The 17,351-nt window shown below is 45.3% G+C and overlaps 1 protein-coding gene across 1 annotated transcript in view; it reads right to left on the bottom strand.

Annotated features, from left to right (window-relative positions):
* Positions 1-17,351, bottom strand: part of NELL1 (neural EGFL like 1) — an 846,265-nt gene that overhangs the window by 220,413 nt on the left and 608,501 nt on the right. The window contains exon 13 of the mRNA XM_089662420.1: positions 3,469-3,564. Coding sequence (XP_089518546.1) covers positions 3,469-3,564 — 96 coding nt within the window. The remainder of the gene's footprint in view (positions 1-3,468; positions 3,565-17,351) is intronic.

Below are 17,351 nucleotides of genomic sequence, written 5' to 3'. Positions count from 1 at the left end.
GACACACTGACACATATGGGTTCCAAGAACAATGACACACTGACACTCAAGGGTCCAGAACAATGACACACTGACACTCGGGGGTCCAGAACAATGACACACTGACACTCGGGGGTCCAAGAACAAAAACACACTGACATTGGGGGTCCAGAACAATGACACACTGACCCCTGGGGTTCCAGAACATTGACACACTGACACTTGGGGGTCCAAGAACAATAACACTCTGACACTGGGGGTCCAGAACAAGGATACACTGACACTTGGGGGTCCAGAACAATGACACACTGACACTTGGGGGTCCAGAACAATGACACACTGACACTTGGGGGTTCCAAAACAATGGCACACTGACACTTGGGGGTTCCAGAACAATGACACACTGACACCTGGAGAACCAGAATGATACATTGACACTTGGGGGCCAAGAACAATGACACACTGACATTGGGGGTCCAGAACAATGACACACTGACACTTGGGGGCCCAGAACAATGACACACTGACATTTGGGGGCCAGAACAATGACACACTGACACTTGGGGGTCCCAGAACAATGACTCGTTGACATTTGGGGGTCCAAGAACAATGACACACTGACACTTGAGGGTTCCCAGAACAATGACACACTGACACTTGGGGGTCCAGAACAATGACACACTGACACTTGGGGGTCCAGAACAATGACGCACTGACACTTGGGGTTCCCAGAACAATGACACCCTGACACTTGGGGTTCACAGAACAATGACACCCTGACACTTAGGGGTTCCTATACCTTTTCCTGAATTAGAGCAAGAACCAATGATAGAGCCCCAACACCCTATCAATTTTGCTTCTGATTTGAAAAATTAATTCAACAATCATTAAGAATGAATGATGCCCCAGAGAGAATGAATGACTTCATATTCCTAAGATTGTCCCTTCCCAGGCTTTATTATTGATCAATGAAGCTGTCTAAAGTATAGATTAGGATGAGAAAAGGGGCAGGGCCAGACATGACTTCAAGGAAGGTAGAGTAGAGCTCCCAAGGGTACCAGGAGCTCACCGAGATATGAAACTACACATGTGGGCAGGTGCCAAGCTTTGGCCAGACATGACTTCAAGGAAGGTATAGTAGAGCTCCTTAGGCTACAAGAAGCTCCTCAAGGTATGCAACTACACATGTAGGCAGGTGTCAAGCTTTGGCCAGACATGACTTCAAGGAAGGTATAGTAGAGCTCCTTCGACTTCCTGGAGCTCCCCAAGGTATGCAACTACACATGTGGGCAGGTGTCAAGCTTTGGCCAGACATGACTTCAAGAAAGGTATAGTAGAGTTCCTTAGGCTACAAGGAGCTCCTCAAGGTATGCAACCACATGTAGGCAGGTGCCAAGCTTTGGCCAGACACGACTTAAAATAAGGTAGAGTAGAGCCCCCAAGACTACCAGGAGCTCTCCAAGGTATGCAAGCACACATGTAGGCAGGTGCCAAGCTTTGGCCAGACATGACTACAAGAAATGTATCATAGAGCTCTTTAGGCTACAAGGAGCTCCCCAAGGTATGCACGCACACATGTAGGCAGGTGCCAAGCTTTGGCTAGACATGACTCCAATAAAGATAAAGTAGAGCATCTTAGGCTACCAGAAGCTCTCCAAGATATGCAACCACATATGCAGGCAGGTGCTTTGGATATTTACAGATTCACTTTTAGACTTCACTTTTAGACCTCATGCACACTGGGAATTCAGTTCTGATATATGCAGAAGGCACAGGTGCAAGTCAAGCAGCCTGTTTTTTGGGAACATTAGTACCACTCAGTTCGCCATCCAGCTGCAATAGCTTTCAGCCTCTCATAGAATTCTATGAGTTGCCAGTGGTGGGGCTGGACAATGCACCTGTGCCTCCTCCCTGCACCAAAATGCTGGGATCTCATGCACGCTAGCATGAGGCCAAAGAGGTTTCTACTTTCACTGAGCAAGCAGAAAAACTCTTATACCTGCCTCCCATTCTGACGATGATTGGCAAGGGTGTCCTTCTCCGAACCTGCACTGGCCAGAGGTGGTTCTTCAGTAGCAGTTGACTTCCCTTGGCCACCCTTCAAAACACAATACTGTTCTTTGAGTTTCCACCATGTACGTGTTTGTGGAACATATTGGAAAGCTATAGTCAGGTCTAAGGCAGTAGACAGAGGTGTCTACGCAAGGCCTCCATGACTAGGTCTGGAGAGGGAAGAGGTAGCAAAATGTATATATCTAAGGAAGGAATATCTACTGTAGTTATAAATCCACCTGGTCAATTTGGGGGGGGGGGTGAGAAGTTCTAGGGAGGTCGGCGCAAGAGAGAAAGTTCCAGGATCAGATGAAGTTAGCAGAATTGGAGCAGTGTTCCCACCCTCTTGCCCAGTTATTTTCAGGAAACTACCTGTTGCCCAGCTGAGCAGGGTATTAGGGTCTTTGAAGGTCAATAGTCACAGTTAATGTCCAATTTGGGGAGCTGTTTCAGGTATGGCATCCCTGTGGTAGCAGGTCAAGTTATGTTTTCCTTTGGTATCTGGATGTAATGTCCCCAAGGTGGTGTCATGCAACTAGGGGCCTAGTGTGCAAGACACTAGTAGATTTATTTTCAACATAAACTTTAAAAACATTGGTCCCAATCCTGGTTAATTATGGTTGAAATGTATGGTTGTCATTATGAATTAGCTCCATATTTAATAAATGGCTACAGTGGCCCCAAATCCAACCTTGGTGGCATCAATTATTTCAGAAACAGAGATGGGTGGTTTATGGTTGGCCTAGAAGACCCCATACCATATACAATACCCTTGTTAAGGTTTTTGAAGGCAGTATTTGACCCCCCAAAAAGCTTAATGACTATGACAAACATGGCGGCTTTAGATCTGCTGGTAAAGCAACCGATCAGATCATTTCCAGGAAGAAGGGGCTCAGTCGTGATTTCCCATTTCCTCAAATCCAACCTTGGTGGTGTCAGTTATTTCAGAAACAGAGATGGGTGGTTCATGGTTGGATTAGGTGACCCCATACCATATACAATACCCTTGTTAAAGTTTTTGAAGGCAGTATTTGACCCCCCCAAAAAAAGCTTAATGACTATGACAAACATGGCGGCTTTAGATCTGCTGGTAAAGTAACTGATCAGATCATTTCCAGGAAGAAGAGGCTCAGTCGTGATTTCCCATTTCCTCAAATCCAACCTTGGTGGTGTCAGTTATTTCAGAAACAGAGATGGGTGGTTCATGGTTGGATTAGGTGACCCCATACCATATCCATTACCCTTGTCAAGGTTTTTGAAGGCAGTATTCGACCCCAAAAAAGAAAGCTTAATGACTATGGCAAACATGGCGGCTTTAGATCTGCTGGTAAAGCAACCAATCAGATCATTTTCAGGACGAAGGGGGCACAGTCGTGATTTCCCATTTCCTCATTGCAAAAAGAAAAACATTAAACAACAACAAGTTCTGAGCTGTACCTTTCTCACAGTGGGCTCCGGTGAATCCAGGAGGACAGGCACACTTGTTGGGGGCCACACAGGTTCCACCATATCGGCATCCTTCCTCGCAGAAAGCTGGAAAAACAAATTCTCAGTTTAACATCCCACATCCTTCATCCTATGTGACGTATAAAGGATCATATTTAATTTTTTTAGATTTCAAAAGAGTTTTAATGTGACGTCAAGTATCCAATGACTGCCAGTGAAATTTCTTGTACCACAGCCATCGTGAGTTCCCTCAGGACTACATTTTTTTTTAAGTCTTGGAAAGGACGTAAAACTCCATTAAGGGTTTTTTTTGCTAACTATGTTCCAACAAGGAGACTTTCCTCACTTCTTCTTCTGGAAACACAACAGGAAGTGAGAGGAAATCCCCTCTGTTACCAGAACTTACAGTTCCAGTTCTCCTCCCATCCTGGTGATCACTGGAAAATGTTGTATTTCCCATTACTTTGGCCTTATTCACATGGGTGGCTAGGGGGGCTGTAAAAAAAACAAAGTAACCACCAATATTCCCCCAAAACCCTCTTAAAATTCAGCTTTATAGCCTAAGTTCTTTGTAGCTCTCACTGCTCTCTCTCCTTTATTCCTCTCTGCAAAACGTATCAAGCTTTCTAGTAGTCATCACAACACCCTGTAATCACTTATAGTGCTGCTCGAGGGGGAGGGGTTGTGCTTTGCCTTCCATTACACTTTTTATTTTCTTAAATTTAACTTCAGTGCTATCATTTTCCCCGGTACAAATCATTAGTAAGACCTCATCTGGAATATGCAGTTCAGTTTTGGGCACCAATTCACAAAAAGAACATTGGGGAACTGGAGGAAGTACAGAGAAGGACAACTAAACTGATACGAGGCATGGAGGAGATCAGCTATGAGGAAAGATTAGAGGAACTGAATGTATTCTCTACTGAGAAGAGGAGATTAAGGGGGATATGATCTCCATGTATAATACATAAGGGGGGATGTGATCTCCATGTATAATACATAAGGGGGGGTATGATCACCATGTATAATACATAAGGGGGGGTATGATCACCATGTATAATACATAAGGGGGGATATGATCTCCATGTATAATACATAAGGGGGATATGATCTCCATGTATAATACATAAGGGGGGGATATGATCTCATATATAATACATAAGGGGGGGATATGATCTCCATGTATAATACATAAGGGGGGATATGATCTCCATGTATAATACATAAGGGGGGGGGATATGATCTCCATGTATAATACATAAGGGGGGATATGATCTCCATGTATAATACATAAGGAGGGATATGATCTCCATGTATAATACATAAGGGGGGATATGATCACCATGTATAATACATAAGGGGGGATATGATCTCATATATAATACATAAGGGGGGGATATGATCTCCATGTATAATATATAAGGGGGGGATATGATCACCATGTATAATACATAAGGGGGGGATATGATCTCCATGTATAATACATAAGGGGGATATGATCTCCACATATAATACATAAGGGGGGATATGATCTCCACGTATAATACATAAGGGGGGATATGATCTCCATGTATAATACATAAGGGGGGGATATGATCACCATGTATAATACATAAGGGGGGGATATGATCTCCATGTATAATACATAAGGGGGGGATATGATCACCATGTATAATACATAAGGGGGATATGATCTCCATGTATAATACATAAGGGGGGATATGATCTCCATGTATAATACATAAGGGGGGATATGATCTCCATGTATAATACATAAGGGGGGATATGATCTCCATGTATAATACATAAGGGGGGATATGATCTCCATGTATAATACATAAGGGGGGATATGATCTCCATGTATAATATATAAAGGGGGGATATGATCTCCATGTATAATACATAAGGGGGGATATGATCTCCATGTATAATACATAAGGGGGGATATGATCACCATGTATAATACATAAGGGGGGATATGATCTCCATGTATAATACATAAGGGGGGATATGATCTCCATGTATAATACATAAGGGAGGGGATATGATCTCCATGTATAATACATAAGGGGGGATATGATCTCCATGTATAATACATAAGGGGGGATATGATCTCCATGTATAATACATAAGGGGGGATATGAGCTCCATGTATAATACATAAGGGGGGATATGATCTCCATGTATAATATATAAAGGGGGATATGATCTCCATGTATAATACATAAGGGGGGATATGATCTCCATGTATAATACATAAGGGGGGATATGATCTCCATGTATAACACATAAGGGGGGGATATGATCTCCATGTATAATACATAAGGGGGGATGTGATCTCCATGTATAATACATAAGGGGGGATATGATCTCCATGTATAATACATAAGGGGGGATATGATCTCCATGTATAATACATAAGGGGGGGATATGACCTCCATGTATAATACATAAGGGGGATATGATCTCCATGTATAATACATAAGGGGGGGATATGATCTCCATGTATAATACATAAGGGGGGATGTGATCTCCATGTATAATACATAAGGGGGGATATGATCTCCATGTATAACACATAAGGGGGGGATATGATCTCCATGTATAATACATAAGGGGGGATGTGATCTCCATGTATAATACATAAGGGGGGATATGATCTCCATGTATAATACATAAGGGGGGATATGATCTCCATGTATAATACATAAGGGGGGATATGATCTCCATGTATAATACATAAGGGGGATATGATCTCCATGTATAATACATAAGGGGGGGATTTGATCTCCATGTATAAATACATCAGTGGTTCATATAGTGAACTCGGTGTAGTTATTCCCCCTGAGGTCATCACAGAGGACAAGGGGGCGCTCTTTACGTCTGGAGGAAAAGAAATGTCATCTCCAAACACGGAAAGGTTTCTTCACAGTAAGAGCTGTGAGAATGTGGAATAGACTCCCTCAAGAGTTGGTTGTGGCCAGCTCAGTGGATTGCTGTAGGAAAGTCCTGGATTGTTTCTTGGATACACAGAATATAACTGGATATAACATTTATAGGTGACGTTGATCCAGGGAATATCCGATTGCCTCTCGGGGGATCAGGAAGGAATTTTTTCCCTGCAGGAGCAAATTGGATCATGCTTTGCTGGGTTTTTTTTGCCTTCCTCTGGATCAACTGTGGGTGTAGGATTAGAACTTTTTTTTAATGGTTGAACTGGATGGACTTTTTTTCAGCCAGACTAACTATGTAATGTCTGAGGTTTACAACCATTTTATTCAAAGAATGGAAGGGATGAACGATACCCCTTGTAATTACTTGGGCAGTAACAGGTACCCCTTATTCAGTGATCAGGGGTCTATTAGACCCCTGATCCCTTGTCTGCCCTCCAATGCAGCCACTCATACAGAGATCTGTGATTGGGCAGCTGCAGCCATGATCCTGAGATAACCGCTTCCTTCCGAAGACATATATATATGTGCCCCCCCCCCATCACTGAACACATACAAAAGAAAAAGAATTCTAACAATATTGTCATTACTTTTGTTACCTTTTCTTACAAGAATACCGGAAACAACCACATTGTTTATTAATAAGACTCTCAATCATTCGCCGTTGCGCACTCCATCACAATTTATCGGTGGCATCGCACAATAAACTCCCGACTATTTTTCTGCCATCTGCGAGCCGAGACGCTCCGCTTTAATCTATATTTACCCATCCTGATTAATATTTATCTCTACGCGGGTTTTTATTGGGCGTTAATGTTGACAATGACATACGGATATTGCGTTTGCCTGTAAAAATGGAGACTATATATCGCCATCCTTTCCGCATTAATGTCTCGGTTATTTCATTGTGTTGCGGAGCGCACCTGACATTTAGTACAGATTATAAACTGGAAATAAATATATTCCATTCATATTTTAAATAATGCAGCAGGGAATTCAGCAAACATCAGAAGAGTCTGAAACTTCAGCACAACATCCAAGAAGTCTACTAGAACAGTGAGTGAGCTGGCCTCCTGAAATGGTCACTTTAAATTTTTGAAAAAATATACAATTTTATATATATTTTTACCAATCAGCTATAACATTATTAGCACGCACATACAGTGATATGGAGTAGGTCCTTTTTGCCTACAAATCAGCCCTGACCCATTGAGGCTTGGACTCCACGAGACCTCTGAAGGTGATATCTGCCACTAAGCTGTCAGTAGCAGTGGTGGGGCCTCCATGGACCGGACTTGTTTTTCCTGCACATCCCACAGGCGCTTGATTGGATTGAGATATGGAGAATTTCAAGGTCAAGTCAACACCTGCAACTCATTGTGGTGTTCCTCAAACCATTCTTGAATTCACCAGAGCAGACCACATTCTTCCATTGAGGAAAGACAAAACAGAGGGCGCACAGGCCTAGTACATTACCATAAAAAATGTTTAATAAAAAGTAAAGTAGGTGTTGTACTCACAAACGACAATATAGTCAAGGCACATCATAAAGAACAGCTGGGTCAACACCGCGCTGAGTAACAGTCCGCAATAGGGAGTTTAGACATCCAAAAGGCTGACGCGTTTCAAGGACTTGCCTCTTTGCACGTCCCACAGATGCTCGATCGGATTGAGATATGGACAATTTGAAGGCCCAGTCAACACCTCCAACTCCTTGTTGTGTTCCTCAAACCATTCTTGAATTCACCAGAGCAGATCACATTCTTTCATTGCTCTGTGGTCCAGTTCTGATGCCCATTGTAGGTGCCTTTGGTTGTGGACACGGGCCAGCATGGGCACCCTGACTACGCAGCCCCGTACACAACAAACTGTGATGCTCTGTGTGTTCAGACACCTTTCTATCAGAACCAATATTCACTTTTTCAGCAGTTTGACCTCCAGTAGATTCTCTGGAGGATCAGTCTACACGGGCCAGCCTTTCCTCTCCACGTACACCAATGAGCCTTGGCAGCCTATGATCCTGGCACTCGTTGGCCACTTTTTTCTTTCCTTGGACTACTGTTGGTCAACCCTGACCACTACAGATTGGGAACATCCCACAAGAGCTTATGGAACTGCTCACCCAGTCCCATCCTGACCCTGACCCTGTCATCTAGTTATTACAATTTGGTCATTGTCAAAGTTGCTTAAATATGTATGTATATATTTTATAACTGCGACAAAAGATTAAAATAAGTAATTATTGATATACCACACATGATAACACCTGAAGTCAGGGGATTTCCAACAAACGTCCTTTACTATTTTATTGTTATTTTTTAACTAAATTAAATAAAATAAAAAATATTTACAATAAATTATATATATATATATATATTATAACTGCGACAAAAGATTAAAATAAGTAATTATTTGATATACCACACATGATAACACCTGAAGTCAGGGGATTTCCAACAAACTTCCTTTACAATTTTATTGTTCTTTTTTAACTAAAATAAAAAATAAATGTTTGCAATAAATGTTATTTATATATATATATATATATATATATATATATATATATATATATATACACAGTTGCAAGAAAAAGTATGTGAACCCCTTGGGATTACATGTAGAGATGAGCGAATCGAAGTATCCGAAGTGGAATTCGAGTCGAATATCGGAAAAATTTCGATTCGTGCCGAATCCGAAAAATAGCCTAATTCGGACGCGCGAATCGAAATTTTTCAGAAAATGGCGGCTGACATGTGCGGCGACGGAGCGGGGATGTCTGGGAAGGCGCGCAGACAAGGCGCGCTGACCCATAATGCATTCCTCAACTACATGTGATCGCATCAGCCTATCAGCAGCCAGCCAGCCAGCACTGTGTAATGGTCGAGCTATAAATAGCGGCCATTTTGGAATTCTTCATTTGCCTGCAGTTATTGAACAGAGGCAGACCGCTCTGTACTAGGGACAGGGACAGAGTTAGGGCCACAGAAACGATAATTGGGGACAGAGAAAAGTTACTTAGGGACAGAGAACCATTACTCAGGGACACAGACTTGTTAATGAGGGCCACAGAATCGTTATTTAGGGACAAAGAAACGCTAGTTAGGGCCACAGAATTCATACTCAGGGACAGACAGAATTGTTACTCAGTGCCAGAGAATTGTTACTTAGGGCCACAGAAACGTTATTAGGGCCACAGAATTGTTACTCAGGGACAGACAGAATTGTTACTGAGTGCCAGAGAATTGTTACTCAGGGACAGACAGAATTGTTACTGAGTGCCAGAGAATTGTTACTCAGGGCCACAGAAACTTTACTTAGGGCCACAGAATTTTTACTCAGGGACAGACAGAATTGTTACTGAGTGCCAGAGAATTGTTACTCAGGGACAGACAGAATTGTTACTGAGTGCCAGAGAATTGTTACTTAGGGCCACAGAAACTTTACTTAGGGCCACAGAATTGTTACTCGCACAGACACAGAATTGTTACTGAAGGCCACAGAACTGTTACTTAGGGCCACAGAATTGTTACTCGCACAGACACAGAATTGTTACTCGCACAGACACAGAACTGTTACTGAGGGCCACAGAACTGTTACTTAGGGCCACAGAATTGTTACTCGCACAGACACAGAATTGTTACTCAGGGCCACAGAACTGTTACTTAGGGACAAAGAAACGCTAGTTAGGGCCACAGAATTCATACTCAGGGACAGACAGAATTGTTACGGAGTGCCAGAGAATTGTTACTCTGGGCCACAGAAACTTTACTTAGGGCCACAGAATTTTTACTCAGGGACAGACAGAATTGTTACTGAGTGCCAGAGAATTGTTACTCAGGGACAGACAGAATTGTTACGGAGTGCCAGAGAATTGTTACTCAGGGCCACAGAAACTTTACTTAGGGCCACAGAATTTTTACTCAGGGACAGACAGAATTGTTACTGAGTGCCAGAGAATTGTTACTCAGGGACAGACAGAATTGTTACGGAGTGCCAGAGAATTGTTACTTAGGGCCACAGAAACTTTACTTAGGGCCACAGAATTGTTACTCGCACAGACACAGAACTGTTACTGAGGGCCACAGAAACTTTACTTAGGGACAAAGAAACGCTAGTTAGGGCCACGGAATTCATACTCAGGGACAGACAGAATTGTTACGGAGTGCCAGAGAATTGTTACTCAGGGCCACAGAAACTTTACTTAGGGCCACAGAATTTTTACTCAGGGACAGACAGAATTGTTACTGAGTGCCAGAGAATTGTTACTCAGGGACAGACAGAATTGTTACTGAGTGCCAGAGAATTGTTACTTAGGGCCACAGAAACTTTAATTAGGGCCACAGAATTTTTACTCAGGGACAGACAGAATTGTTACTGAGTGCCAGAGAATTGTTACTCAGGGACAGACAGAATTGTTACTGAGTGCCAGAGAATTGTTACTTAGGGCCACAGAAACTTTAATTAGGGCCACAGAATTTTTACTCAGGGACAGACAGAATTGTTACTGAGTGCCAGAGAATTGTTACTTAGGGCCACAGAAACTTTAATTAGGGCCACAGAATTTTTACTCAGGGACAGACAGAATTGTTACTGAGTGCCAGAGAATTGTTACTCAGGGACAGACAGAATTGTTACCGAGTGCCAGAGAATTGTTACTCAGGGACAGACAGAATTGTTACTGAGTGCCAGAGAATTGTTACTTAGGGCCACAGAAACTTTAATTAGGGCCACAGAATTTTTACTCAGGGACAGACAGAATTGTTACTGAGTGCCAGAGAATTGTTACTCAGGGCCCCAGAAACTTTACTTAGGGCCACAGAATTTTTACTCAGGGACAGACAGAATTGTTACTGAGTGCCAGAGAATTGTTACTCAGGGACAGACAGAATTGTTACGGAGTGCCAGAGAATTGTTACTTAGGGCCACAGAAACTTTAATTAGGGCCACAGAATTTTTACTCAGGGACAGACAGAATTGTTACTGAGTGCCAGAGAATTGTTACTCAGGGACAGACAGAATTGTTACCGAGTGCCAGAGAATTGTTACTCAGGGACAGACAGAATTGTTACTGAGTGCCAGAGAATTGTTACTTAGGGCCACAGAAACTTTAATTAGGGCCACAGAATTTTTACTCAGGGACAGACAGAATTGTTACTGAGTGCCAGAGAATTGTTACTCAGGGACAGACAGAATTGTTACCGAGTGCCAGAGAATTGTTACTCAGGGACAGACAGAATTGTTACTGAGTGCCAGAGAATTGTTACTTAGGGCCACAGAAACTTTAATTAGGGCCACAGAATTTTTACTCAGGGACAGACAGAATTGTTACTGAGTGCCAGAGAATTGTTACTCAGGGACAGACAGAATTGTTACGGAGTGCCAGAGAATTGTTACTCAGGGACAGACAGAATTGTTACTGAGTGCCAGAGAATTGTTACTTAGGGCCACAGAAACTTTAATTAGGGCCACAGAATTTTTACTCAGGGACAGACAGAATTGTTACTGAGTGCCAGAGAATTGTTACTCAGGGACAGACAGAATTGTTACCGAGTGCCAGAGAATTGTTACTCAGGGACAGACAGAATTGTTACTGAGTGCCAGAGAATTGTTACTTAGGGCCACAGAAACTTTAATTAGGGCCACAGAATTTTTACTCAGGGACAGACAGAATTGTTACTGAGTGCCAGAGAATTGTTACTCAGGGACAGACAGAATTGTTACCGAGTGCCAGAGAATTGTTACTCAGGGACAGACAGAATTGTTACTGAGTGCCAGAGAATTGTTACTTAGGGCCACAGAAACTTTAATTAGGGCCACAGAATTTTTACTCAGGGACAGACAGAATTGTTACTGAGTGCCAGAGAATTGTTACTCAGGGACAGACAGAATTGTTACGGAGTGCCAGAGAATTGTTACTCAGGGCCACAGAAACTTTACTTAGGGCCACAGAATTTTTACTCAGGGACATACAGAATTGTTACTGAGTGCCAGAGAATTGTTACTCAGGGACAGACAGAATTGTTACGGAGTGCCAGAGAATTGTTACTCAGGGACAGACAGAATTGTTACTGAGTGCCAGAGAATTGTTACTCAGGGACAGACAGAATTGTTACCGAGTGCCAGAGAATTGTTACTCAGGGACAGACAGAATTGTTACTGAGTGCCAGAGAATTGTTACTTAGGGCCACAGAAACTTTAATTAGGGCCACAGAATTTTTACTCAGGGACAGACAGAATTGTTACTGAGTGCCAGAGAATTGTTACTCAGGGACAGACAGAATTGTTACGGAGTGCCAGAGAATTGTTACTCAGGGACAGACAGAATTGTTACCGAGTGCCAGAGAATTGTTACTCAGGGACAGACAGAATTGTTACTGAGTGCCAGAGAATTGTTACTTAGGGCCACAGAAACTTTAATTAGGGCCACAGAATTTTTACTCAGGGACAGACAGAATTGTTACTGAGTGCCAGAGAATTGTTACTCAGGGACAGACAGAATTGTTACGGAGTGCCAGAGAATTGTTACTCAGGGACAGACAGAATTGTTACTGAGTGCCAGAGAATTGTTACTTAGGGCCACAGAAACTTTAATTAGGGCCACAGAATTTTTACTCAGGGACAGACAGAATTGTTACTGAGTGCCAGAGAATTGTTACTCAGGGACAGACAGAATTGTTACCGAGTGCCAGAGAATTGTTACTCAGGGACAGACAGAATTGTTACTGAGTGCCAGAGAATTGTTACTTAGGGCCACAGAAACTTTAATTAGGGCCACAGAATTTTTACTCAGGGACAGACAGAATTGTTACGGAGTGCCAGAGAATTGTTACTCAGGGACAGACAGAATTGTTACTGAGTGCCAGAGAATTGTTACTCAGGGACAGACAGAATTGTTACCGAGTGCCAGAGAATTGTTACTCAGGGACAGACAGAATTGTTACTGAGTGCCAGAGAATTGTTACTTAGGGCCACAGAAACTTTAATTAGGGCCACAGAATTTTTACTCAGGGACAGACAGAATTGTTACTGAGTGCCAGAGAATTGTTACTCAGGGACAGACAGAATTGTTACGGAGTGCCAGAGAATTGTTACTCAGGGCCACAGAAACTTTACTTAGGGCCAGAGAATTTTTACTCAGGGACAGACAGAATTGTTACGGAGTGCCAGATAATTGTTACTCAGGGCCCCAGAAACTTTACTTAGGGCCACAGAATTTTTACTCAGGGACAGACAGAATTGTTACTGAGTGCCAGAGAATTGTTACTTAGGGCCACAGAAACTTTACTTAGGGCCACAGAATTGTTACTCGCACAGACACAGAATTGTTACTGAGGGCCACAGAACTGTTACTTGGGGCCACAGAAACGTTAATCAGGGACACAGAATTGTTACTGAGGGCCACAGAACTGTTACTTAGGGCCACAGAATTGTTACTCGCACAGACACAGATTTGTTACTCAGGGACACAGAATTGTTACTCAGGGACACATAATCGTTTAATTAAAGAGTATGTCAGACAACATGCAGAGGAGTGGCAGAGGAGGCAATGTTTTAGGAGCGAGCAGACGTGGCAGCACTATTCGCACTATTCGCACTATTCGCAGCCAGAGGCCAGTGCTCCCGGTGTCATCCAGCGGTCGTGTCTCCACCGACAACCCTGCCGTCGTCGATTGGTTGGCTCGGTCGTCTTCCTCTTCCCAGGTCACCTCTGACACCTACAGCCAACGGTCGGTGGGTACGTCAGACACAACCGTTAGTTGGCATGGCCCGGGACCTAGCCCACTGAAATCACGTGTCCTCTACCTGCCCCTGTCCTTTGCTGTTCCCTCACCAAACGAAGTATCGCATGCTGTGGGCTCAGCCCCACTGTACAGTGAGGAAGAGCTAACAGAGGGCGGTCAGGAACGGGGGGAGACATCCGCCTTTTCAGCAGCTAGGCGAAGAAGTAGTGGCGAGGAGAGTGGCCCGGTAGCCGGTCTAGAGACAGGTCTGTCTCCTGACCCAGACGCAGCCGAGGGGGCTAGTAGTGAGGCGGAGACCCTACTTGATGATGAGGAGGTTGATCGCACTTGGCAGCCTCGTCGTCATCAGGCAATTTCTTCCGCATCATCAGGAGAAGAGGGTGGCAGCTTGGCAGTGAGCGAAACAGTCGGTGGGTTGCCCAGGAGACAGCAGGAGGGTCGCAGCAGTGTCAGTGGAAGCAGTGTCAGTGGAGCCAAACGGCCACGGAGTAGAGCACCAGCTCCACTGCAGCCTACCACCACGGCCAGTAGTGGTGCCGGTGTGCACGGAGGAAGCAGCAGTCAGCCAGTGAGGAGTATCGGGGGCAAAGTTTCCTACTCGGCGGTGTGGCAATTTTTCGTCAAGCCGCCCGAGGAAGTAAACGTAGCCGTATGTCGACTATGTGGCCAGAAAGTCAAGCGTGGCCAGGGGGCCCATGTTGGGACTATTTGGGCCATGTTGGGACAATGGGAGACCTCCCATTGCTGCTGTCTCCATCGCCACACTCTGCCATGTGCCACTTTCAGGTCTCCTCACACACTGCTGGTGTGTAGAATTTTTTGACATAGGGTGCTGGCAGATTAAGGGCCTCCCATAGCTGCTGCCAGGCCCCTAATCTGCCATAGGCCCCTATATACCGCCTCCTCATGCTGCTGCCAGGTCCAGAGTCTCTCATGGGTCCCTGTACGGCCTCCCATTGCTGCTGTCTCCATCGCCACACTCTGCCATGTGCCACTTTCAGGTCTCCTCACACTGCTGGTGTGTAGAATTTTTTTGACATAGGGTGCTGGCAGATTACGGGCCTCCCATAGCTGCTGCCAGGCCCCTAATCTGCCATGGGCCCCTATACCGACTCCTCATGCTGTGACGTTGCAACAAGGTGGAATTCAACCCTACATATGTTAGACCGCCTTTACGAACAGCAAAAGGCCATCACAGATTTCCTGATGTTAAAAGCGGATAAAGGTATTCCCTGTGTAACTTAGATGTCAGCCATTGGCAGCTCATGCGTGACACCTGCGCTTGCTCAGGCCCTTTGAGGAGGCCACGCTATTCGTGAGTCGGCAGGACTATGGGATGAACGACGTCATTCCTCTGTTGCACGTCCTGGAACAAATGCTGTTAACAATGGCTGGTCAGGGTGCGGTAGACGTGGCGCACAGATCTCAACGCCACATGACCCCTGTGGGGGCAGGACAGGAAGAAGAGGAGGAGGTAGAGGAGGACATTTGTGCTCAGGAATTATTGAGTGAAATGGGTGGTTTTTCCACTCAGCGGACAGGAGTGGAGGAGCAGGAGCATCTGGTAGAGGAGGAGGAGGAGGAGGAGACAGAGGACCCAGACGCACCGTGGCAGTATGCTGTGGAGATGGAGGCAGGGAGTCCCTCGCATTCCTTGGCACAAATGGCCCATAGCATGCTCGGTTGCTTGCGTAGCGACAGCCGAATAATAACCATCAGACAGAGGGATGACTTTTGGCTGTCCACCTTGTTGGACCCTCGCTACCGTTCAAAAATGGTGGCCTTTTTCACACCTGCTGAGAGGGAGGCCAAAATAACGTACTATAAAAACCACCTATGTAGTCAGCTGGTCTCTGCCTGTCTGCGCCAACTTCCATCCTCAGACACTGTGGGCCCTGTGCGCTCGCGTTCCGCTGCCATGGCAGCAGGGGAGGGGTGGGGTGGTAGGAGCAGTGGCAGCTCCACCAGCAGCGGCTGCCTCAGTCTGCAGTCGATGATGAGTAGCTTTCTTCACCAGCGCAGTGAGGAAACTACTAACCAGCCGCAGCAGCAGCAGCAGCAGCATCAGGTGGACCTGGAGCAGGACCTCAAACAACAGGCTTAGGCCTACTTGGACAGCACCCTGCCAACCGAGGTAGACAATCCCCTTGACTACTGGGCAACGAAACTTGACCTTTGGCCCCAACTAGCTGAATTTGCCCTTGAAAGGCTGTCATGCCCGGCCAGTAGCGTGGCATCGGAGCGCGTGTTTAGTGCGGCAGGAGGTATTGCAACTCCGCGGAGGACACGACTGTCCACCCAAAGTGTGGAGAGACTGACGTTTGTGAAAATGAATCAGGCGTGGATTAGTCTGGATTTCAAACCACCAGTTCCTGACACAACTGACTAAATCCGCCATGAATCATGCCCCAAACATGTGCCACTTTCAGGTCTCCTCACACTGCTGGTGTGTTCCATTTTTTGTCATAGGGTGCTGGCAGATTACGGGCCTCCCATAGCTGCTGCCAGGCCCCTAATCTGCCATGGGCCCCTATACCGCCTCCTCATGCTGCTGCCAAGTCCAGAGTCTCTCATGGGTCCCTGTACGGCCTCCCATTGCTGCTGTCTCCATCGCCACACTCTGCCATGTGCCACTTTCAGGTCTCACACACTGCTGGTGTGTAGAATTTTTTGACATAGGGTGCTGGCAGATTACGGGCCTCCCATAGCTGCTGCCAGGCCCCTAATCTGCCATAGGCCCCTATATACCGCCTCCTCATGCTGCTGCCAGGTCCAGAGTGTGTCATGGGTCCCTGTACGGCCTCCCATTGCTGCTGTCTCCATCGCCACACTCTGCCATGTGCCACTTTCAGGTCTCCTCACACTGCTGGTGGGTTCCATTTTTTGTCATAGGGTGCTGGCAGATTACGGGCCTCCCATAGCTGCTGCCAGGCCCCTAATCTGCCATGGGCCCCTGTTGTCGCTTGTTGGCATATTCCGCTCGTTCAGATGCTCCTTCTCCTGCTACTCCTCTTCACGGATTCCGTCAGCAGTCTTTCTTGGAATCCGTTTCCAAGAGACAACAGTTTGCGAGCACGCACCAGACGGTGCAGAAACTGAACGTCCTCCTGTCCAAGTTGCTGCTGCCAGGCTCGTAATCTGTCATGCGCCCCTGTACCGCCTCCTCATGCTGCTGCCAGGT

The sequence above is a fragment of the Staurois parvus genome, unplaced genomic scaffold (assembly GCF_062004578.1).
Source record: "Staurois parvus isolate SC_StPar_1 unplaced genomic scaffold, SC_StPar_1.0 ptg001470l, whole genome shotgun sequence".
Taxonomy (NCBI): domain Eukaryota; kingdom Metazoa; phylum Chordata; class Amphibia; order Anura; family Ranidae; genus Staurois; species Staurois parvus.
The sequence above is the reverse complement of the archived record's forward strand: the minus strand, read 5'-3'. Positions and strand labels throughout refer to the sequence as shown.